General features: G+C 48.4%; 1 protein-coding gene across 21 annotated transcripts in view; it reads left to right on the top strand.

The window, feature by feature from the left end:
* The window catches only part of AFDN (afadin, adherens junction formation factor), a 1,391,435-nt gene that overhangs the window by 116,495 nt on the left and 1,251,727 nt on the right, over positions 1-23,213 (top strand). For all 21 annotated transcript variants that reach the window (XM_029594302.1, XM_029594301.1, XM_029594288.1 and 18 more), the window contains exon 4: positions 4,653-4,813. In XM_029594302.1, the coding sequence (XP_029450162.1) occupies positions 4,653-4,813 (161 nt within the window). The remainder of the gene's footprint in view (positions 1-4,652; positions 4,814-23,213) is intronic.

Genomic DNA, 23,213 nt, shown 5'->3' with positions numbered 1-23,213 from the left:
GGCTCTCTTCCAATGACTTTGCCCGGATCAGCCAGTTGTCTAAGTAAGGGTGCACCAGGATCCCTTCTTTCCTCAGTGACGCCACCACGACCACCATGATTTTGGAGAATATTCTGGGGGCAATTGCCAGGCCATAGGGCAACGCCCAGAACTGATAATGGCGGCCCAGTACCGCAAAGCATAGGAAACACTGGTGGTCTTGACAGATTGGAATATGAAGGCAGGCCTCCGAGAGGACCAGAAAGGTTAAGAATTCTCACGGCTGAACAGCCATGACGGAGTGAAGAGTTTCCACGTGGAAGTGAATTATCCGCAGATGGCGAGTGACGCTCTTGAGATCCAAGATGGGTCGGAATGAACCCTCCTTCTTGGGTATGGTGAAATAGATGGAATAACGCCCCATATTTACTTGGGGTGTAGGTACCAGGGTTATATCCCTCAAACTGAGGAGCCTTAAAGTGGATTCTACTGCCAGTTTTTTGTGCTGGGAATGGCAAGGTGACATTAGGAACCTGTCCCAAGGGATGCAGCAAAACTCCAGAGCATAACCTTCTCAGATGAAGTCCAGTACCCATTTATCCGATGTGATCTCGACCCACCGCTGATAGGGGACCGACTATCCCTCTGCTATCTCCTTGTCCCGTGGATGGGTCGTCCAAACTTCATTAGGAACTTCAGGTCGAACCTGAGCCCAAACCCGTTCCTCTTTTTGGTTGAGGGCTCCAAAAGGACTGAGATCTTCCCAAGGGCCGAGATGTTTGAAATGACAAGTTTCTTTAGGGCCGAAAGTACTGGGAGCCCCTGGTCCGACACCTCATGGGCGAGGGGCGCTGCAACTTTCTTATATTCTGGTAGCAGAGGCACTGGAGATTCACCCCACTTACTGGTTAGCTTTTCCAATTTGCTTCCGAATAGGAAGAATCCCTTTAAGGGTATCTTTGTGAGGTTTGCATTAGAGGTCACGTCCACTGACCAATTTCAAAACCATAGCTGTCTTCTGGCCCCCACCACTGAGGCTAACCCTCTGGCTGAGGTGCGCACTAGGTCCAAGATTGCATCTAGCTAGGAAGGCCACAGCAGGCATGATCATCTCTTTGGTATGCACCCCTGAGCTATTTGCCTCTCTCGAGAGAAGCAGACAAGAACGAGCCACCAGGGAACAACAGGAAGCACTCTGCAGTGTTATTGCTGTCTCGTCAAAGGCTTGTTTAAGGATGGATTCCAACCGCCTATCGTGAGCATCCTTCAAGGCTGCTCCTGCCTCTACTGGGATAGTTGTTCACTTCCAGACAGCGCAGACCAGGGAGTCTACTTTCAAGAAACGTAGGCACTCTTTGGCTGCCAGGTCCAAAGGGTACAAGGCCTCCAAGGCCCGACCTCCTTTAAAACTGGCTTCCGGGGCATTCCATTCCAGGTCAATCAACTCCTGATGACTTCCAGCATTGGGAAATAGCAAGAGGCTTTTCACAGACACCAGGTTAGGATTCTTCTTTGGCTCCAACATAGAGTCCATGCCAGGAACTCCCATATTCTTCAGGGTCTGGTAATTCATCTCTGTGGAAAAATCGAAGCTTGGTCCAGTATGGCTCCAGGCTTGGAGGGATTTCCCCGTCTTTCAATAAGTCCGCATTCCCCTCATCATCCGTGGTGCCTGGGTCCCTGTCAGGGATACCTGACAGGGCAAGGCATGTCCCAAAGCATGCTGATAGGGCTGGGAGAGCGAGGCCTTCCCAGTGGGGCTCGGACAGTAGCTGACAGAGCCTGAACAAAGGCTTGCAGGCCCTGAAAGAATTCCAATCAAGAAAAGGCCGCCGAGTCCATATCTAGTCCAGGAGGATCTGGGGTAGGGGCCGCTGAATTGCCCCTCTCCCGGGGGGAGGACGCAGTCCCGGAATTGCTCAGGTCCAGGGTGCTACTAGATAAGATTGTGGCTGACCCGTCCTCTGACTGGGAGAGGCTGGACTTGGAAAAGTCCTGAGAGCCCAGCCCTCCCCGGGCTTCCTCACACTGCTGACACAGGAAGGATTCGAACTAATCAAGCTAGATATTTCACTTGGATGCAGCTCCATCACTGCTTTCTACATTAAAACTGGGGGTGGAAGGGAAATAGAACCAAGAGCTAAGAGAAACAGATAAGTATGAGAGAAAAAATGTGTGAAGCTTGCTGGGCAGACTGGATGGGCCATTTGGTCGTCTTCTGCCATCATTTCATTTCTATTTCTATGATTCCAGGTCAGACTGTGCAGCCTTAATGTGGCAGGCAGCACAAAAGGAGTGTTGCTTGTGCTTCTTTGCTGCCAGGGCCATAATGATCTTTGCTTGTGCGTTCAGCCAGTTCGCGCCTCTCGAGTGTGCACAGACCTGCCTCGACGCACATAAAAGCAGCTGGTTGTGCATGTAGTTATGCGCGTGATTGTGCGCGCGTTATGCGCACAAAGGGTCAGCTCACCCCACGCGTACCAATGGACACTGGGGGATGGCACCGCAACAAACCGTACGCAAGATGGCGCCACACGGCCCACCACATGGAGTGCTCACCGAGCCTGAAGCGGGCCCTAGCCCATTGGGAGGCCACTCAATCTGCTCGGAAATCCCCTTCACTTGCCCTAACGGGATTAGGAACATCATTAGTATGGTGCGCTGAGCAAGGAGGAAAGACTTACTGAAGCCCTTCCACGTCTCTGGATAGGGGGAGTTCTTCTCTACTTACCTGGGCTCAGCACTTACCAGCTGAGTATAGAGACGGTCTCCGGCTGCAGGGGGAGAGGGGCTTAGGCCGTCCCCGCCACGCTCACCTTCCTGCACCCGCTGCCTTTCAGCTGCTTCAGCAGCAAAGTCCACACCGGGAACCAGCTAACAGACCAAGGCACACCTCAGATCTCAGAAATCACCTCAGGAATTCTCAACTGGGGGAGGGACCCTTAGCTATCACCACAAGAGAGAAGGGGTAGATTTTTCTACCAACTTAGAGGTAAAATTTGAATTTATTTATTTATTTAAACAAATTTATATACCGTTTTCCAGTAAGGCTTACTGACCAAAGCCTTACTGGAAATAAAACTTAAAGTAGTAAAATAAGTATGAATAAAAATACAACATATTACATAATCAATAAAAATAATGGTGAATGAACAAAGAATGGCCAATTACATTTAAAAATTTAAAAGCAGGAATAAGTAAAGTAATATAGTATGATACAAACATATTTAATCTTATTTACTTAGCTAAGGTATTTCTAAATCTTTAAAAGCTTCCTGAAAGAAATAGGTTTTTAAAGCCTTCTTAAATTCCTTCCGGCTACTTATTAACCTAAGCGGGTCTGGCAATGCGTTCCACAAAATGGGGCCAGCAACCGAGAAAGCTCTATTCCTTGTTATACTCAATGCCGCATTCTTCACTGAGGGAATTTCCAGTAAGTTTTGAGTCCATCTGTATACACTAAGGAAAACGAGATTATCAGGTAAGTAATCTCTACATTAGAAGCCTTCCTTCTGCAGCCAAAGTCTGGTTGTAATCAGTCTGACATCAGTAGAATACAGGTGGATTCTGGTAACACGATTCAATATATCAAGTTGTCTGGGCCCAGCAGGGCAAATAAGTAGAAGACACTAGACTCACCTCATGATGAATATCAGCAGTCATTCTGTAATCAAAGCTGGGGTTTCTGCTTCTGTTAAAAAATAAATAAATAAAAAAAAATTACAAAAAAAAAATAAATATATATATAGTTTTAATTACTTGCCTTTTTTTTTCCCCAAATCATAGCTCAAGATGAGTTACAATTTAGATATAATTATTTCCTTGCTCAAGAGGACTTGCAATCTGAGTTGTAACTGAGGCAAAAGAGGGTAAAATTTTACATGCTCAAGGTCACAAAAATATGTGGGAGAAGCAGGATTCAAACCCTGGATTTCCTGGTTCTCAGCCTGCTACTCCAACCAGGCACATTCCCATATTTCTAAAGAGAAACTCCATGGGAGTTTTCCCTTTCAAAATTATCTTGCAAGCCCGTGGGTGTGATGTAACTGTGGGTCTGAAAACCCTATTGACGTTTTTCTTTATTGCCCCAAAGTCATTGATTGACCTTAAACCCAGGCCCAATATATATGCCTATTAGTTTACATTTTGATCCCATTTTTAAGTGATTCTGAAAAGTCCTGAATTGCCTTCTGATATGATTGTCTACTCTTCTGCCATTCTTTTTCCTTGTCCTTCATAGCTCTTCATGTGCAGCAGTCTCTGAATTAGAAATAAGAAACCAGATTGTATATCAATTGCAAATGTAGGGCTATTATGTTTAACTGATTAAAACCTTAATAAAATGACTTTTTTCCCCCAATGAGTATCTGAATGGTGTCTTTTGACATATGAAACACAGATCTTTATATGTAACCTTGATTTATTTTTGCTTAAAGCAAAGTAGTTTGAAAACATATATAGACAAGTGCCCTTAGCCAATCAGAATCATTCTTGAGCATTCTGAATGTTTGTAATGGTCTTTGTTTGTTGTACTTTTGGCTTTTTCCAGCACCTTCTTTTATAAAATACCTGTACCTACATATTTGCATTGTAGTGTTATGTAATTTTTGTCTCATTAAGTACTTGCAGATAACTGGCAACAGCTGACACACTTCCTATGTGATTTATCCTAGAAGGTTCAGAGTAATGGGCCAGAGAAGCAGGAAAAAGAAGGTGTGATCCAGAACTTTAAACGTACCTTATCCAAGAAAGAAAAGAAAGAAAAGAAACGTCGTGACAAGGAGGCCTTGAGACAAGCAGCAGATAACGAGAAACCTCTAAACAGAGATGATATGTAAATATACAGTCTGTATTTTAGAATTTTAATGAATCTTTAAAAATTTGTTAGGAAGACTATATTTTCTCAGAGGACAAGAAAGATGGTAGTATTCACAAACTGTCCTGAATTTTTTTTTTTTTCAATTTATACTTTATTAAGTTTCTCATACATTATTCAATGAAAAGAAAGTAAGAATTCTAGGTTACTATATCTTCAGTTTACAAAACCAAAAAAGAAAAAAAAAATCTATACACATTCCCATTAAGTCCACATAATGGGGAGTTTACCTTTAAGAAAACAAAAAAATAAATCATAACATCTTATGAAATTCAGGAGATTCATCATTTTAACCAGTTTACAATCTATCCATTTTCAGTCTAATTACAATGCCTTCAACTACCTTTATAAGAAAGGTTTCTAGATGAGAAGGCTCTAAGAAAACAAACTTATTTTTTTGTAATGTAATGATACACTTGCAAGGAAATTTAAGAAAAAATGTGGCCCCTAGGGCCAACACTCTGTTTCATCGAAAGAAATTGTTTCCTTCTCATCTGTGTGTTCCTTGATACATCGGGGAATACTTGAACTAATTTACCACAGAACATAAAACACTTGTTTTTAAAGTATTTTTGTAGGATCAGATTTTTATCCTGTTCTAATACAAAGGTCACTATCAAAGTTGCCCTAGTGGGAATTTCATCTTCGGAAGCCTCTAAAAAAGATGTTAAATTTGGGCTGTTAGCTACTAACACATCCATTTCACCTTCTGGGGCTAGCCCTTCTCTTCTAGAATTAGATAAATAATATATCTTTGATACAAGCACTTCAGTTGAAATACATAATATCTCTTTAACATAATTTTTAAATAACTCTTGCGTGGATAATAATCTTGTATAGGGAAAATTTAAAAAATGTAAGTTTTTCCTTCTCAAATTATTTTCCAACCCCTCCATATTTTTATATATCAACAAAGAGTCTTTCACAAAGGTGGCCCCTGCAGTCTGTAATGCAGTTATCTGAGAATTCAATACAACATTTGTTGCTTCAATCTGATCTATTCTTTTTCCATGGTCGTCAAGTTTCCCTTTAATTTCATTAGAGAAAACTGTAGATTGGGCCATGGACTGGGATAATCTCCTTTCCATATTTGTAATTGCCTTCCAGATATCTACGAGAGATATATTCTCTGGATCTGACACAGTCACCTCTTCCTCTACTCCTCCAGAACTGTTCCTGAGATTTCTTCTCTCTATCTTCAGATGTTATTACTTCTCCCAGGGTGGGGGTATTTAAAGTATTTACCCCCACACTTCCTGAGGTACTAATGGATAACTGGCCTTGGGCAGGACTAGCAGTAGCCCCTGACGAAGGAGAGAAATCTTGAGGAGCCTCTTTAGAGGTTTGACTCACCCTTCGCACTAAATGTGTTTCCATTGGACCTCTTAACTGTTTCGCCACCGGAGTTGATGTTACTAGCTTCATTTTCCGCTTTTTCCCCATTCAGAGAGAAGGGCACTTCCTCCTCAAAAAATTTCCTCCAAGCCATGCCCTGGTGCTGTGCAGTTCTTTAAATACACACAGCTGGTGTCAGGCACAGATGACGTCAGGCAGGGGCGGGAGACAGTTCTCACAGCTCACCAGCTCAATCCCGTTAGCCCTCGTTCCCCTGCAGGTACGGCTCTCTTCAGCAAGGCTCCCCAAACTGTCCTGAATTTTATGTAGGTTTGTGTTCTCAGGGTTATGTATGTTGTACTGTAAACTGCCAAGATATGGTGAGTGGCAGTCTAGAATTTTTAAATGGGTGATCTCATCCAATGGAGCCCGGCACAGAAAAATTTTCGATTTCTTTGACTGTGCCTTGTGTCCACACTGGGTAATTTCAGGTTTTTTTTTTTCTTTTTCAAGAACGTAAATTTTTCAAGGTTAATGCAAACTGGTTATTTTCCTGGCGTATAGCCAGATGGACTCAGAACGAAAGGGTATAGTATCCGCGTGCTAGCAGTTGGAGACGGATCTGACGTCAGCACGGGTGTATATATACCCCCACAGGAAGCGTAGCAACTTAGTAATTTCCATCTCCAAAGCAGTTTGGAGAGCCTGCACGCTCGCTGAGCGTGTTTTCCAAATCTACTTTCTACTTTCTTTCAACTACAACTTCTACAACATCGAGCCCCGCACGCCTGCGGTGATACCCTAAGGTCCCTCCCCCAGTAGAGTTTCCCGGGGTGATTTCCGTGATCCCCCGGAGGTTTAAGTCCTCGGTCCGGTGGCCGAATCGCGGCAGGGACATAGCCCCCGGGCGAGGTTCGGGTGAGGCATACGAGGCGCCTCGGTCCCGGCAACGGGTGCATATCCTCAAACGCGGCGGTGAAGGTACTTGCCCTCTCCCTCCGCAGCCGGAGACCGCCCGGGTTCCAGCCGGGAAGCGCCGAGGATCAGGTAAGGCGTACATCTCTTATTTCTGGTCTCCGAGGAACAGAGGATCGGCGGCGTGGCACGCCGTGGAGGGTGCCATTTTGTGGGCCTTGTTCAGGTATTGAACGCCCGTAATAGGCGCAGCTCTATTCCTCCTTGTGCGTATATTGCCTTATTACTGAGAGCATATTGCATACCACTGAGCGTGTATTGCTAACCGCCTATTGCTGAGAGCATATTGAATGCCATTGAGCGTGTATTGCTAACCGCTTATTGCTGAGAGCCTATTGAAAGCCATTGAGCGTGTATTGCTACCGCATATTGCTGAGAGCCTATTGCTTATCATTGTGCGTATATTGTGAGCCGCATTGGGCTAGGCGCCTGTGGGCAATATTGGCCGCATATTGTTGTTATTGTTGAGCGCCTGTTGTATTAAGCGTATATTGCTGCCGCATATTATTGAGCGCCTGTTGTACTAAGCGCATATTGCTGCCGCATATTGTTAAGCGCCTGTTGTATTAAGCGCCTATTGCTGCCACATATTATTATTGTGCGCCTGTTCTTTTCAGCGTATATTGTGGCCGCTTTTCATTCAGCGCATACTTTTCAATGGAACAGAACGCCTCAGCGTCTTCAGCGGGGGCGCCGCCTGCCTCCGGCATTAAAGCCCTTGGCCTCTGCTCTGCATGCCAGCTTCGAGCCACGCACAGTGAAGAGCCAGACTCCCTATGTGCCCAATGTGAGGAGGCCGTGGGACCCTCGGGCCAGGACCAGTCTCAGCCACGATTTGCTGACAGTTCCCCAGGGGCTACCCCGGATTTAGCGGGCAGTCTCGACCAATCGGGAATCCCGGGGGATCTTGTACCCTGGCGATTAGAGGCTGCTTCAATTTCCTGGGTGGATCTTTTAAGGGGATTCATGCCTTTGTACAGATGCAAATGGCTTCCCGTCCAGGCCCTGCGGTTTCTGCTGTTCCTGTTCCTGCAGTTTCTGCGGTTCCTGCGGTGGCTGCGACTGCGGCTGCTGCGGCGGCGGCTCCTGCGGATCCTGTTCCTGGACCCTCACGCCCTTATCGTGAGCGGGACCTCCCGCTGCTGGACAGCCCAGATCAGTCAGACCAGGAGTTTTCACTGGACGAGTCAGAACTCCCGGACGAGGGGGAACTTCCCCCAGGGATTGAGCCATATAGAACCATGAGGCGGTTCTTCCCTAAGGAGGATCTCTCCGACCTGGTGTCTCATTGTCTGGCGGAGTTGGATATTACAGGTCCTAGCGCTACGGTACCCTCCGCGCAGAACCCCCTGCTGGAAGGTCTTCGTCCTACAGCCCGCCATTTTCCATTCTTGCAAGCAGCACAACTGATAGGTTTAGAATGGGCTGCACCAGCGGCTTCCTTCAAAGGGGGCCGGACCCTGACGGGCATGTACCCATTGGCACCGGCTATCCAGGACCTGCTGACATGCCCTCAGGTGGACGCCTTGATTAGCGCTGTGGTCAAGCGCACTACCATTCCAGTTGAAGGGGGGACGGCCCTCAAGGAGCCTCATGACCGGCGACTGGACGCCATTCTGAAACAGACCTTTGAGGTGGCAGCTCTCTCTTTGTGGATTGCAACCTGCTGCACAGTGGTGACGCGTGCCTGTTTGTCACAGGTCAGGAACAACACTCCGGCAGCTGACATGGAGTCCGCTCTCTCTCGTTCCTCACGGATGCTGCATCAGATCTAGTCCGGACAACAGCCAAGGGGATCTCATCCTCCTTAGCCACCAGGAGGCAGCTCTGGATCCGGAAATGGTCAGCTGATGCGCCTTCAAAGACACGCCTCACCAGATTGCCCTTTAAGGGCTCTTTCCTATTTGGCAGCGACCTTGATAAACTGGCCACTACATGGGGCGCCTCTCCAGTGCCTAGACTGCCGGAAGATCGGTTCAGAAGGAGCCAGCGCGCCTTTCCAAGGCCCTCCAGGGGCAGGAGTTCACAGCGCTTCGTTCCCTACAGGAGTTGCTACCAGGCACCTCGTCCTCAGGCCAGGAATCAGGCCTTTCAGACCAGGAATCAGGCCTTTCAGACCAAGCAGCGCAAGAGGGGAGCAGGTCCGGGCTCAGGTCCCGGCCGCGCCTCACAATGAGAATCCGCCGATTCATCTGGGGGACGGAGCCATAGGGGGCAGGTTAACATTCTTCTACCCCAGATGGGTCGAGATTACGTTGGACCAGTGGGTCCTCACCATCATCTGAGAGGGGTATTATCTGGACTTTCATCATCTCCCTCCGGACAAGTTTGTGGAATCTTCATGTCCTATACACAAGAAGGCGGCATTGGAAGCTACCTTGGCGAGGCTCCTGTCCTTGAAAGCCATCATCCCAGTACCTGCCTGGGAAGTGAATTCTGGACACTATTCCATTTATATCTTGGTACCCAAGAAAGGGGGCACCTTTCGGCCTGTGCTGGACCTCAAGTCAGTCAATCGATACTTACGGGTCCCGAGGTTTCGCATGGAAACTCTGTGCTCCGTCAAGACCGCAGTACAGTCAGGAGAATTCCTCACGGTATTAGACTTGTCGGAAGTCTACCTGCATATCCCGATCCATCCGGATCATCAGCGCTATCTACGCTTCAAGGTTCTGGGTCACCACTTCCAATTCCGGGCTCTGCCCTTCGGATTGGCCACGTCACCGCGGACCTTCACCAAGGTGGTTGTCGTGGTAGCAGCGGCTCTGACGGGAAGGAATTCTGGTCCATCCCTACCTAGACGATTGGCTGATCAGGGCGAAATCACAAGAGGAGAGCCATCGGACAACCAACAGAGTGATCGCCCTTCTGAAAAGCTTGGGCTGGGTGATCAACCTCAGCAACAGTTGCCTTCAGCCTTCCCAGTCACTGGAATACCTGGGAGTACAGTTCGACACCCAGGCAGACACAGTCAGTCTCACTACCAAGAGAAAGTTAAAACTTCAGACGCCTATCCAGTACTTGATGGGCACCAGTCGGCCCGTAGCTTTGGATTATCTGCAGGTTCTCGGTCTCATGGCATCCACCCTGGCAGTGGTACCTTGGGCAAGGGCCCATATGAGACCTCTACAACACTCCCTGCTCTCTCGTTGGAGCCCTCGTCTACGGAACTATTCCACGCACCTACCTCTGCCTGCCAGAGTCCGGACACAGTTACGGTGGTGGCTGCAGTCCGACCACATGAGCAAGGGGTCGAGGATGTCCTCCCCCACGTGGACTCTGCTCACCACAGATGCCAGCCTGAGTGGCTGGGGAGCACACTGCGAAGGACTCCCCGCACAAGGGTGGTGGCATGGAGAAGAGTCAGCGTGGAACTTCAACCATCTAGAGGCTCGGGCAGTCCGATTGGCATGCCTTCAATTTGCTCACAAACTGAAGAACAGAGCAGTCAGTGATGTCTGACAATGCCACCACGGTGGCATACATCAACCGTCAAGGTGGAACCAGAAGCCGACAAGTATCTCTGGAGATCGCCCCACTGATGGTTTGGGCAGAGGCGAATCTTCAGGACATCTCCGCCGTCCACATTGCCGGGAAGGACAACACCACGGCAGACTTCCTCAGCAGAGAAAGCCTAAACCCGGGAGAGTGGCAGCTGTCACCCACAGCCTTCCAGATGATTGTGGATCACTGGGGGATTCCGGACATGGATTTACTGACGGACAAGTCCAATGCTCAAGTACCCAGATACTTCAGCCGCAAGCGCGACCCGTTCTCACATGGAATCGATGCCCTGGTTCAGCCATGGCCTCCAGGGACTCTGCTATATGCCTTTCCTCCATGGCCTCTGCTGGGCGCCATCATCCACAAGATTCAGAAACACCGGGGCCTAGTTCTTCTAGTGGCACCAGAATGGCCAAGACGACCCTGGTACGCGGACATGAGAAGACTACTGGCAGGGGAGCCGCCTCCTGCCTCCTCTCCGGGACCTTCTACGTCAAGGTCCCATCCTCCTCGAGGATCCAGCTCAATTCTCTCTTACGGTCTGGCCATTGAGAGGGCTAGACTGAAGAAAAGAGGTTACTCTGAGCCAGTGATAGATACACTCCTCCGAGCTCGTAAGTTTTCCACATCCCTCATCTACGTAAGGATCTGGAGAGTATTTGAAGCATGGTGCGGCACTCATGGCACCAATCCACATGCGACCACAATCCCAATTGTGTTGGATTTCCTGCAGGATGGACTTCAGAAGGGTCTCTCCCTCAGCTCCATCAAGGTTCAGGTGGCTGCGCTGTCTTGCTATGGTCCCAGGAGGGATGGCAAGACCATTGCCAAACACCCAGATGTTTCTCGCTTCCTGAAAGGAGTCAAGCACATTCGTCCGCCACTGAAGTGGCCAATGCCTTTGTGGAACCTCAACCTTGTTTTGGATTTCCTCGTGGGATCCACCTTCAGACCCCTTCGGGGTCTGTCTCTTTGTTCTCTAACCTTGAAGATGGTGTTCCTATTGGCGGTGTGTTCAGCACGCCGCGTCTCAGAGCTACAAGCACTGTCCTGCCGGGATCCCTTTTTGAGAATCACTCCAGAGGCTATCCATCTTCGCACGGTTTCCTCCTGTTTACCTAAAGTGGTCTCACAATTTCACCTTAACCAAACTATATATCCTTGCCTACCATGGCGGGTTTGAAGAAATCTGAAGAAGGGCGTTGGCTACGCCATCTCGACATAGGCAAACTGCTGCCCAGATATCTGGAAATGACAGAGGACGTACGAAAGACAGACCATCTGTTCGTCCTGTACAGCAGGAAACGACAAGGGGAAGCGGCCTCTCGGCCCACCATCGCCCGCTGGATTAAAGAAGTTATCAGAGCAGCTTACGTGGAGGCCGGGAAGTCTCCGCCTCTACAAGTCAAGGCTCATTCTACCAGAGCACAAGCGGCATCCTGGGCGGAATCCAGGATGCTGTCGCCTGCAGAAATCTGTAAAGCGGCGACATGGTCCTCCCTCCATACCTTTTCCAGGTTCTACCGTCTGGACGTCCAGGCCAGGGAGGACACAGCATTTGCGAGGGCGGTCCTACATGGTCCTCAGGCAGCTTCCCGCCCAGGCTGGGAGTAAAGCTTTTGTACATCCCATTTGTTCTGAGTCCATCTGGCTACACGACAGGAAATGTTGAGATTACTTACCTGATAATCTCCTTTTCCTTAGTGTAGACAGATGGACTCAGCATCCTGCCCAGCTGCCTGTGTACATGGGTTTCACCGATTCAAGGTAAGCCATGTCATATGTTTCACAAGAGCGTACACTCTACCAGGTGTCAACGCCTTCCGGTTGGGAATGCTGGCGGTCTCCAGCTACTATAAATCGGTCAGGGGAATCCTGTTTCACTTTTCACTGAGCGTCAGTACACACATCCATAACAGCTTTTGCAATGAAGATTACTAAGTTGCTACACTTCCTGTGGGGGTATATATACACCCGTGCTGACGTCAGATCCGTCTCCAACTGCTAGCACGCGGTTACTATACCCATTCGTTCTGAGTCCATCTGTCTACACTAAGGAAAAAGAGATTATCAGGTAAGTAATCTCAACATTACTTTCTCAGATAATAGAAGGTCTAAGGGGAACTTCATGAAGTTAGCAAGTAGCTCATTTAAAACAAATCAAATTCTTTTTCACTCAGTACATAGTTAAGCTCTGGAATTCATTGCCAGAGGATGTGGTCATGGCAGCTAGTATAACTGGGTTTTTTTTTTAAATTTATTTTTTATTGAATATAACATTTATAACAATGATATAATCAAGAATTCCAAAGAATATAACAATTTTCATACAATTTCATAACTCATATTGAAGGTTATCTAGCCCACATCAAGGGGGAGTGAGTTGCGGATCTGATAAGCTGAAACATTTCTATATACAACCTATGCTATACACCATTACACATTTATCGGTCTTATCCCTTAAAAATTGCTCTAAGTGTATTGGATCAGTAAATACAAACTTATTATTCTGATACATTATCTGGCACTTACAGGGGAATTTTAAATAAAAACTAGCCCCAATCTCTATAACTGATTGTTTAAATGACAAGAACTGCTTCCGTCGTGCTTGAGTAGCACGAGAGACATCAGGAGGGACCTGTATCTTCTGTCCACAAAAGTTCTGATCTTTATGTTGGAAATACTTTAAGAACAGGTCTTTTTCTTGTCTTAAGGAAAAAGAAATTAACAAAGTTGTCCTGGTATTTATATTGTCCATGGAGTCCTCTTAAAAAAAAAAAAAAAAAAAAAAAAAAAAAAAAAAAGTGGAGACCCCTGGACTTTCCATTATATCAATTCCACCTTCCGGAGCTTTTAATGTACTTCCTTTTGGTATATAATACATCTTAGAGAGTTATAGGGATTTGCATAGAATCAAAGGACAAAATCTCAACTACATATTTTTTATATAATTCAAAAGCAGAAATTAATCTGGATATAGGAAAATTTAACAATCGTAGATTACATGATCGCATCTCATTTTCAAGCATTTCAATTCTATTATGCAGTATAAGTTTGTCCTTTATAGAGGATGCACTTGTGGCTTGCAAATTACTTACAGATGGGTTCAGGTTCCCAAGTATCTTTTCTATTTTATTAGTCCTATCATCTAGATCCATAAACTTTCCCCTAGTTTCCAATGAGAAAGTATGAAACTTAGTGATAGAACTGGATAATTTCTTGTCAATTTTTGTTGTCAACCTCCATAGATCTAGTAATGATACATTGTCTGGTTCCACTTCATTGTCTAATACCTCATTATTTGGATCAAATATTATCTCTGGACATTGAACTTTTGTATTAGCAACTACTCCCGCCTCCCCCATATTAAAACTTACTGATTATATATTCCTTCCTGGTTCAGCATCCCCTAAATTAACAGGAGTAAAGCTACCCATTGGGTCTATACGTATACTTCCTTCAATTGCACCTTCCCTTCTTGGTTGAATAGGAGGTTGTGGGGACCTAGGACTTAAGGATACTCCCAATTGTGAGTTTCCTTCAAAAGCATCCTCTCCAATGGACTCACCCATATGTACTACATGGGAGTCCATGGGTCCCATCTTTCTCGGCACTGATGTTATTGGTGAGGATGTGTAATTCTTGGAGTTCCGTTTCCTTCCCATTATGCCAAAAAGAAAAAAGATTTACCAGGGGCGCGCCCCTTTGGCTGCGTGCCGCTGTGCACTCGATTTTATAGTCTCCCGGTAGCGCCTGTTGATGACGTCACCGGTCGGGACTGCCCACTCTGTTCGGGCTCTCTCTCACCACGTCGAAGAGCAAGATGGAATGTCTCTTTACTGCCTCCGGGCAGTTCAAACAGGTGCCTCTCAGCTTTCACTGACCGCCTATAACTGGGTTTAAAAAAGGTTTGGATAAGTTCCCAGAGAGAAAAAATCCATAAACTATTTCCTAGTGTGTAGCAGATGGACTCAGGCCCAATGGGTATAGTGTATTCCTGATAGCAGTTGGAGATGGATCAGATTTCAATCTGACGTTAGCCCTAGTACATATACCCCTGCAGGAAGTGCAGCTTTTCAGTATTTTCCGTCTCCATAGCAGTTAGGGACTCTATACACGCTCTCACAGCGTTAGAGTAATTTCACCAAACAAAACCAAACAAATAAGAATTCTTACCTCTACAGACGAGCCCCATTCTCCTGCGGGGACCTATTGGGTCCCTCCCCCAGTTGAGAATTCCCGAGGTGATTTCCGCGATCCCTCGGAGGTAAGCCTTGTTCCAGTGGCCGACCCTCGGCGCGGGGACCTAGCCCCCAACATCGGGTGAGGCTGAGAGATAGCAGGTGTAACCTCGAGCGCGGTGGTGAAGGTATTTTCCCTCTCCCCCGCAGCCAGAGACCGCCTGGAACGAGACCGGGAAGCGCCGAGACAAGGTAAGGTAGAAATCTAATTAAGTCTCCGGTCCCTGAAGCTCGAGGAGTCTCACAGATCATCAGCCGGGACCAGTGCCACCGGGTTGATCTGCCTTAGCAGGGCCATATTGTCTGCGTGGTCACGTTCACCGCCCTGTTGGCCGCCCCGATCCTTGCGCACAGAGGTGAGCCGTGCGCACATATACCTTGTGCGCACAGATGATGCACGTAGCCACGCGCTTACTTTGCCAGGCGCACAAGAGCGTGCACATATCTCTGAGCACGCTCCAAACCTAAGCGCACAACTGTATTTTACACGCATAAGCCATGGCACCACCGGAAAAGAAACTCCAGGCTCAGGGCCTTTGCCCAGCATGCCACATTAGAGCTGCACAACATGAGGAGGCCACGGCCCTGTGTATACAGTGTGAAGAGGCCCTAGGGGATCCAACTCATGGCCCTCCCCAGCCGGTACCGGGTTCCAGCCTCTCGAACAGTATGCCGGACCTAGCTTAGCACAGGGGGACCCCCCCCCAAAACGGGGCTCCCCAGGGACACGGCGCTCCTTAGTCTAGACCCAGCATCTATCTCCTTTGTGGAATTCTTCAAAGGTCTGCAAACCTTCGTCCACATGTAACTGGGGCCTCCTATAATATGGCCACAAGTTCCACAAGAGGACCTCAATATCCCGGGACCCTCTATGCCTAGGGAAGTGATCCCACCGCCCAGAAGCTCCACCTTCGGGGACACGGACAACTCGGATGAGGATTCAGAACCCCTGGAGGAAAGGGAACTCACTCCGGGCACAGAGCCCCACCGAACCATGAGATGCTTCTTCACCAAGGACGAGCTTCCAGACCTGCTCACACACAGCTTAAAAGAGCTTGCTATCCTGGGCACCAGTGCCTCAGGAGAACCTAAGACGAACCCCCTACTAGAGGGACTCCGTCAGATCTCCCATCATTTTCCATTATTACAAGCCGTCCAGCAACTAATTGATCTGGAATGGGATGCCCCGGAAACTACGTTCAAAGGGGGGCGTGCTCAGACAGCCATATACCCTCTGGACCCAGCCGTCAAAGATCCCTGGCATGTCTGAAAGTGGATGCCATGGTCTGCGCGGTCTCGAAGCGCACTACTATCCCAGTGGAGGGAGGAGCAGCACTCCAAGGATGCTCAAGACAGATGTCTGGAATCCATTCTCAAACAGTCCTTTGAAGTCTCCGCTATGTGTCTACAGATCGCGGCCTGCTGTGCCGTGGTGACATGTGCCTGCTTATCACAGACCAGGAACAACACTCCCGGGGAAGCCCTGGAACCAGCGGTTTCATTCCTCGCGGATGCCGCTTCTGATCTGGTGTTCACCGCAGCTAGAGGAGTGTCATCCGCCGCGCAGCCAGAAGACAGATTTGTCTCCGAAACTGGTCGGCCGACGCATCTTCCAAAGCGAGACTCACAAGGATGCCCTTCAGGGGAACCCTCCTGTTTGGAAGCGAACTAGAGAAACTAGCCAACAAATAGAGTGAGTCCCTACTGCCGCGGCTACCAGAGGACAGGAATAAGAGAAACCAGCGACCCTTCCCCCGAACTTCCAGGGGCAGAGGATCTCAGCGCTTCAACCCATATAGAAGCACATATCAAGCGGCCCGCCTTGCAGGCCGAAGCCAGTCCTTTCGGAACAAGCACAACAAAAGGGGAGCCAACTCAGACCCAGGCCCCAGCCGCACCCCACAATGAAAATCAGCCGACCCATCCAAAGGAAGAAGCCATAGGGGTCAGACTTGCCCTATTCTACCAAAGATGGGTCGAGAGAACTTCGGACAAGTGGGTCCTATCCATCATTTGAGAGGGATATTACCTGGATTTCCACAACTTCCCTCCGGACAGGTTTGTGGAATCCCCCTGCCACGACCCTTCCAAGAGGATGGCAGTGGAAGCTAAACTGACCAGATTGCTAGCCTTAGAGTTTATAACGCAAGTGCCTCCACAAGAAGTAAATACTGGACATTATTCCATCCATTTTATCGTTCCCAAGAAAGAAGGAACGTTCAGGCCCATCTTGGACCTCAAGTCACCTGAAGATTCCTAGCTTCCGCATGGAAACCCTACGCTTGGTACTAAGGGCGATACAACCGGGAGAGTTCCTTACATCCCTGGATCTGTTGGAAGCCTACCTACACATTCTGATCCATCAAGAGCATCAGCGTTTTCAACGCTTCACAATCTTGGACCGTCACTACCAGTTCCGGGCACTACCATTCGGGTTAGCCACAGCACCCCGGAGGTTCACAAAGATCATAGTGGTGGTGGCAGCAACACTGAGGAAGGAAGGAATCCGTGTATGCCCTTATCTAGACGATTGGCTGATCAGGGCAAAATCCCCAGAGGAAAGCCACCAGGTGACCAAAAGAGTCAAAACTCTACTGGAGAACCTTGGGTGGGTGGTCAACACAAACAGCTGTCTGCAGCCCTCCCAGTCTCTAGAATACTTGGGAGTCCGGTTCGACACCAAACAAGACAAGGTCACCCTGACACCGACAAGGAGATCGAAATTGATGACCCAGTTACGAACCCTGTTGAGCAAGCTTCGCCCCACAGCATGGGACTACCTACAGGTTCTCGGCCTCATGGCATCCACACTGGAAGTAGTACCATGGGCAAGAGCTCACATGAGACCCTACAGCGCTTACTACTATCACGATGGAATCCACTGTCCCAGAACTACATCGTACGTCTTCAGCTCCCGGACAAAGTCCGGACCCAACTACGATGGCGGCTACAAGAAGACCATCTGAGCCAGGGAGCGAGACTATCCTCACCATCCTGGATCCTGCTCACCACGGACGCCAGCCTACAAGGATGGGAAGCACACTGCCAGGAGCTGACCACTCAGGGACAATGGAACAAAGAAGAGTCTGGGTGGAACATCAATCGCCTAGAGGCCCGGGCTCTCGGACTAGCCTGCCTACGGTTCAGTCACAGACTCAGACAAGTCAGAGTTATGACAGACAACGCCACAACAGTGGCCTACATCAACCGCCAGGGAGGAACCAGAAGCCAACAGGTGTCTGGAAATAGACCCACTAATGTCATGGGCGGAAGCGAACCTTCAAGATATCTCGGCCATCCACATCGCCGGGAAAGACAACATTGCTGCGGATTACCTCAGCAGAGAAAGTCTAGACCCTGGAAAATGGAGGCTGTTGACCACAGCATTCCAATTGATAGTAAACCGTTGGGGAATACCAGCCATGGACCTCCTGGCAAGCCGGTCCAACACTCAAGTGCCCAGCTTCTTCAGCCGCAGGCGGGAACCCCAGTCCCAGGGAATCGGTACCCTGGTACAGACCTGGCCTCAGGAGACTGTTATGCCTTCCCACCGTGGCCCCTATTGGGTGCAATCATCCACAAGATCGAACACCACAGGGGACCAGTACTTCTAGTGGCCCCAGACTTGCCAAGAAGACCGTGGTACCCAGACATGCGAAGACTGCTGACAGGGAGCCCTCTCCTTCTACCTCCACACAGAGACCTGCTCCAACAAGGACCGATCCTCCACGAGGATCCAGCTCGATTCTCTTACGGTCTGGCCATTGAGAGGACTCGCCTGAGGAAGAGCAGATACTCGGGGGCAGTAATTGACACCCTACTCCAAGTACGCAAGTTCTCCACATCCCTAACATAAATAAGGATTTGGAGAGTATTCGAAGCCTGGTGCAGGGACTGCAACATCGTCCCACGTTCAGTCAAAATTCCAGCAGTCTTGGAATTCCTGCAGAATGGGCTACAGAAGGGATTGTCTCTCAAATCCATCAAGGTACAGGTGACCGCATTGTCATGCTACAGAACCGAGAGCGGCAGCATAGCCTCTCACCCAGATATCTCCCGCTTTCTGAAAGGAGTCAAGCAGATCCGACCACCCCTAAAGTGGCCGGTGCCTCTTTGGAACCTCAACCTGGTCCTGGATTTCTTAGCAGGAGCCTCTTTTAGACCTCTTCGCGACCTGTCTCTCCGACTATTAACATTGAAGACAGTCTTCCTGGCGGCATACTGTTCGGCCCGCCGTATCTCCGAGCTACAAGCACTGTCCTGCTGGGAGCCGTTCCTCAGACTCACCCCGGGAACCATCCAGTTACGCACAGTTCCGTCGTTCCTCCCCAAAGTGGTGTCTCACTTCCATCTCAAGCAAACCATCTCACTACCATCGCCAGATGAGCATAAGAATTCGGAAGAGTCTTGCAGTCTACCCATCTCAACATCGGCAGACTCCTAGTCTGATACCTGGATGGACTCAGCATCCCACCCATGGCTGTCGTTATTCATGGAATTCTCGAGGGACATCACCGACAGCGAGTGATTCATGAGTAAGCCACGCTTTCCTCCAACTGGAACACCCATCCTACCGGGTGTCGACGTTTCTCGGTTGAGGGCACTGGCGGTCTCCAGCTATAACCAATACAACCAGTTCAAGTTAATTAAGTTAACCAAGTTATAAAAGTTAATCAAGTTAGCCAAATTAGTCAGTCATACATATATCCACAATTGCTTTTCGAGAAGAATACTGAAGAGCTGCACTTCCTGCAGGGGTATATGTACTAGGGCTGACGTGAGATTGAAATCTGATACGTCTCCAACTGCTATCAGGAGTACTCTATACCCATTGGTCCTGAGTCCATCTGTCTACACTAAGGAAAACGAAATTATCAGGTAAGTAATTTCTCCATTAATAAGCAATAGTAGCTTTAGATCTTTTTTTTTTTTTTATAATTTTTAAAGATTTTACAAAGCAAATAAACTTTGTTCAGCAACAGAGAAAATACAATAAGAAAAATATATAAAAGATAACACAGAATCAAGTTAACATATTCTCACAGGACAAGCAGGATGAAAGTCCTCACACATGGGTAGTCCTCACTCATGCCCTTGGCATCATCAGGATGGAGCCCAATCACGGAACACTTTTGTCAAAGTTTCTAGAACTTTGACTGGCACCTACTGGGCATGCCCAGCATGGCACTAACCCTGCATCTAGCAGGGGGTCCCTCTTCATTCTCTTTTTTTCCAAGCAGCAGTAGCCACGCGGGTTAAGGAGCTCTCGAGACTCCTGAGAGGAATTTTCCTCATGGAACTTCTTTCAAAATTTTCAAAAAACTCTACCCCAACTGCGGTCCCCCCTATCGATTCCATAGTCCGCGGTCGTAAGGTAAGGCTTTACTCTCGTTTGCGGTCGATTCCTGTAGAGTTTTCCCTTCGGGGTCTACCGGCCATTGACCACACCTCAACTAAATTTTTGTCGAAGTCATGGCGTCGGGTTTTCATTGGTGCCCCGACTGTCCTCTGACAATGTCCATCACAGACCCGCATAGGGTTTGTGTGTTTAGGGTCCGACCATGACGTCCTAAGTTGCACGAAATGTGCCCAAATGACACTGAAGGGCTATAAGGCCCGCCCAGAGAAGATGGAGTTTCTTTTTCAGGTAAAGCCACCGACTCAATCGAGCACTTCGACATAGTCTGAGCTGGTGCCATCGACCTCTCGCCAGCAGCGGGACACCATAGCTGCCCACCTGGCACAGACTACTCCGAAGGTGTCTACTTCATCTTCGGCTCTGGAGAAGGACCTATGAGAACATCGTGAAAAACGTCGACACCAAAATCAGAAGGCTCAGTCCGCCGATCCAGGCAAGCTCTTGGCGTCGACAGAGCCACCGACCAAGAAACCCCATCCAGAGAAGGCCTCATCCTCCTCTGCGACTGAGTCACTGAGGCATTCCCCCACCTTCATTGGTGCCGGGAGCTGCGACTCTACTTTCACCGGTGGACTCTGGCTACGTCATCGCTGCCTCCTACTCCAGAGCCAGGGTTGCACGCCCCAGGCTTCCGCGAGGAATTGGATCGGATGATCCAAGGAGCCATCGGAAAGGCGCTGCAGGTCTTCCAGCCTCCATCGATGCCGGCACCGATGCCAGCTCCGGTCGCAACCCGATTCCCATGGTGCTCGCACTGCTACTGGGCAGGCTGGATTCGTTGATCGGTGCCCTTCCACCGTTAAAATAGAGGACACCAGTATGTCCCACGCCTTCCACCCCGATTCCTTTGCCATTGAAGGACAAAGACACGGGCTGGAACCTATGCCCGGACCATCCGGGGTCCTGCCACTGTCTCACCCGTCGATATTGCCGGTTCCATTGCTGCCCATTGTGCCATCGATGCCGTCTAGTCTGCCATCTGTGCCTAGACCTGATCCCTCAGGAATACCACTATTCCTTCCCTCTGGAGATCCCAGGGGAGTTGGAGACCAACCTTATGAACCTTGGACAATTATTCTCAGGATACTGATTACTTACCTTCAGAACCATCTCCCCCTTTTTCAGTTTTATAAAGGAGATGTCTGAGACCATACCATTCCAGCTTCAGACAGAAGAGGACTCAGGCATAAAATTCTGGAAGTGCTCCAATTTGTAGATGCACCCAAGCAGATCTATACCTGTTCATGAAGTCCTCCTGGACCTGCTGAAGACTAATTGAGAGCATCCAGGCTTTGTACCACCGGTGAACCGCAAAACAGATGCCACATACCTGGTACAAACCGCACCTGGATTTCAAAAAACACAGTTGGCCCATCATTCTGTGGTTGTGGAGTCGGCCCAAAAGAAGGCACGTCTGTCTATTTTTATTTTATTTAACTCTTTTCTATACCGACATTCATGACAAGTATCATATCACATCCGTTTACACGGTACAATGGGGTAATAACTGTGAAAAAACCATTTAACAAGAAGCAAAGTTACATTAAAACAAGGAGAGAAGAACTTGGGGGGCTGAGGTAGCCGGAAAACAAAGGATGGAGGAGGTAAATAAAAACTTAACTGGCAGTGGATGTCAAGCTGCTTGAGAAGCTAGGTATGATTAGGTGGCATATTGTAAATTTCTGAAGGTTATGGGAAGGCTTTAAGGAATAGCCAGGTCTTGAGTTTTTTTTTCAAAATGTTAAGAGTCAGGATTCTAGTCTGAGGTCTGGGGGCATGGCATTCCAAATGGCAGGTCCCGCTGTCGAGAATGCCCGTTCTTTAGTGGTTGTATGAAGTGTGGCTTTTGTTGAGGGGACTTGCAGGGTTCCTTTGTATGCTTCTCTGATGGGTCTTGTGGAGGTGAGAAGTTTGAGAGGGGTCTGAAGGTCGAGCTGTAGCTGTTTGTGGATGGTTTTATGGATTATGGTGAGGGACTTGTGTAGAATTCTGTAGTTAATTGGAAGCCAGTGTAGGTTCCGGAGGATGGGCGTGATATGAGCTATGCGGCTGGAGTTGGTCAGGATTCTGGCAGCCGCGTTCTGGAGCATCTGTAGCGGTCTGTTGTGGAGGTGGGGAGACCAAGGAGGAGAGCGTTGCAGTAGTCTATCTTGGCAAAGAGCATGGTTTGGAGAACTGTTCTGAAGTCATGGAAGTGGAGGAGGGGTTTGAGCCTTTTCAGAACTTGTAGTTTATAAAAACAGACTTTGGTTGTGTTAATGGATTTCTTTAGGTTCAGGCGGTGGTCGAAGATTACTCCGAGGTCACTTACATGCATGTTCGGGGTGTAGGAGGAGGTCAATGAGGATGGGTTTGAGTGGTCAGAGGAGATGAGGAGGAGTTCAGTCTTGGCAGCATTAAGGACCAGGTTCAGACTGGTGAGAAGGCGGTTGATGGATTGGAGGCAGTTTTCCCAGAATATGAGTGTTTTTGAGAGGGATTCTGTGATCGGGATCAGAATCTGTACGTCATCCGCTTAGAGATAGTGTATTAATTTTAGGTTGGTTAGCAACTGGTATAGGGGAAGGAGGTAAATATTGAAGAGGGTAGGTGACAGTGAAGAGCCTTGGGGTACGCCTAATGAAGAATTGATGCTGGGAGATTCTTTATTGTTGATTTTGACCTTGAAGCTTCTGTTGCTGAGGAAGGAAGCAAACCATCTTGAACTGTTCCTGAAAGGCCGATATCTGAGAGGAGGTTTAGAAGGATAGAGTGGTTCACAGTATCAGAAGCAGCAGAGATGTCTAGAAGAACTAGAAGGAATGATTGTCCTTTATCAAGGCCCATGATGATGTGATCAATGAGGGAGATGAGTAGGGTTTCCGTGCTGAAGGATTTACAGAAG

This window comes from Rhinatrema bivittatum, chromosome 3 (genome assembly GCF_901001135.1).
Source record: "Rhinatrema bivittatum chromosome 3, aRhiBiv1.1, whole genome shotgun sequence".
NCBI classification, from domain to species: domain Eukaryota; kingdom Metazoa; phylum Chordata; class Amphibia; order Gymnophiona; family Rhinatrematidae; genus Rhinatrema; species Rhinatrema bivittatum.
This window is presented reverse-complemented; position numbering and strand designations above follow the sequence as displayed.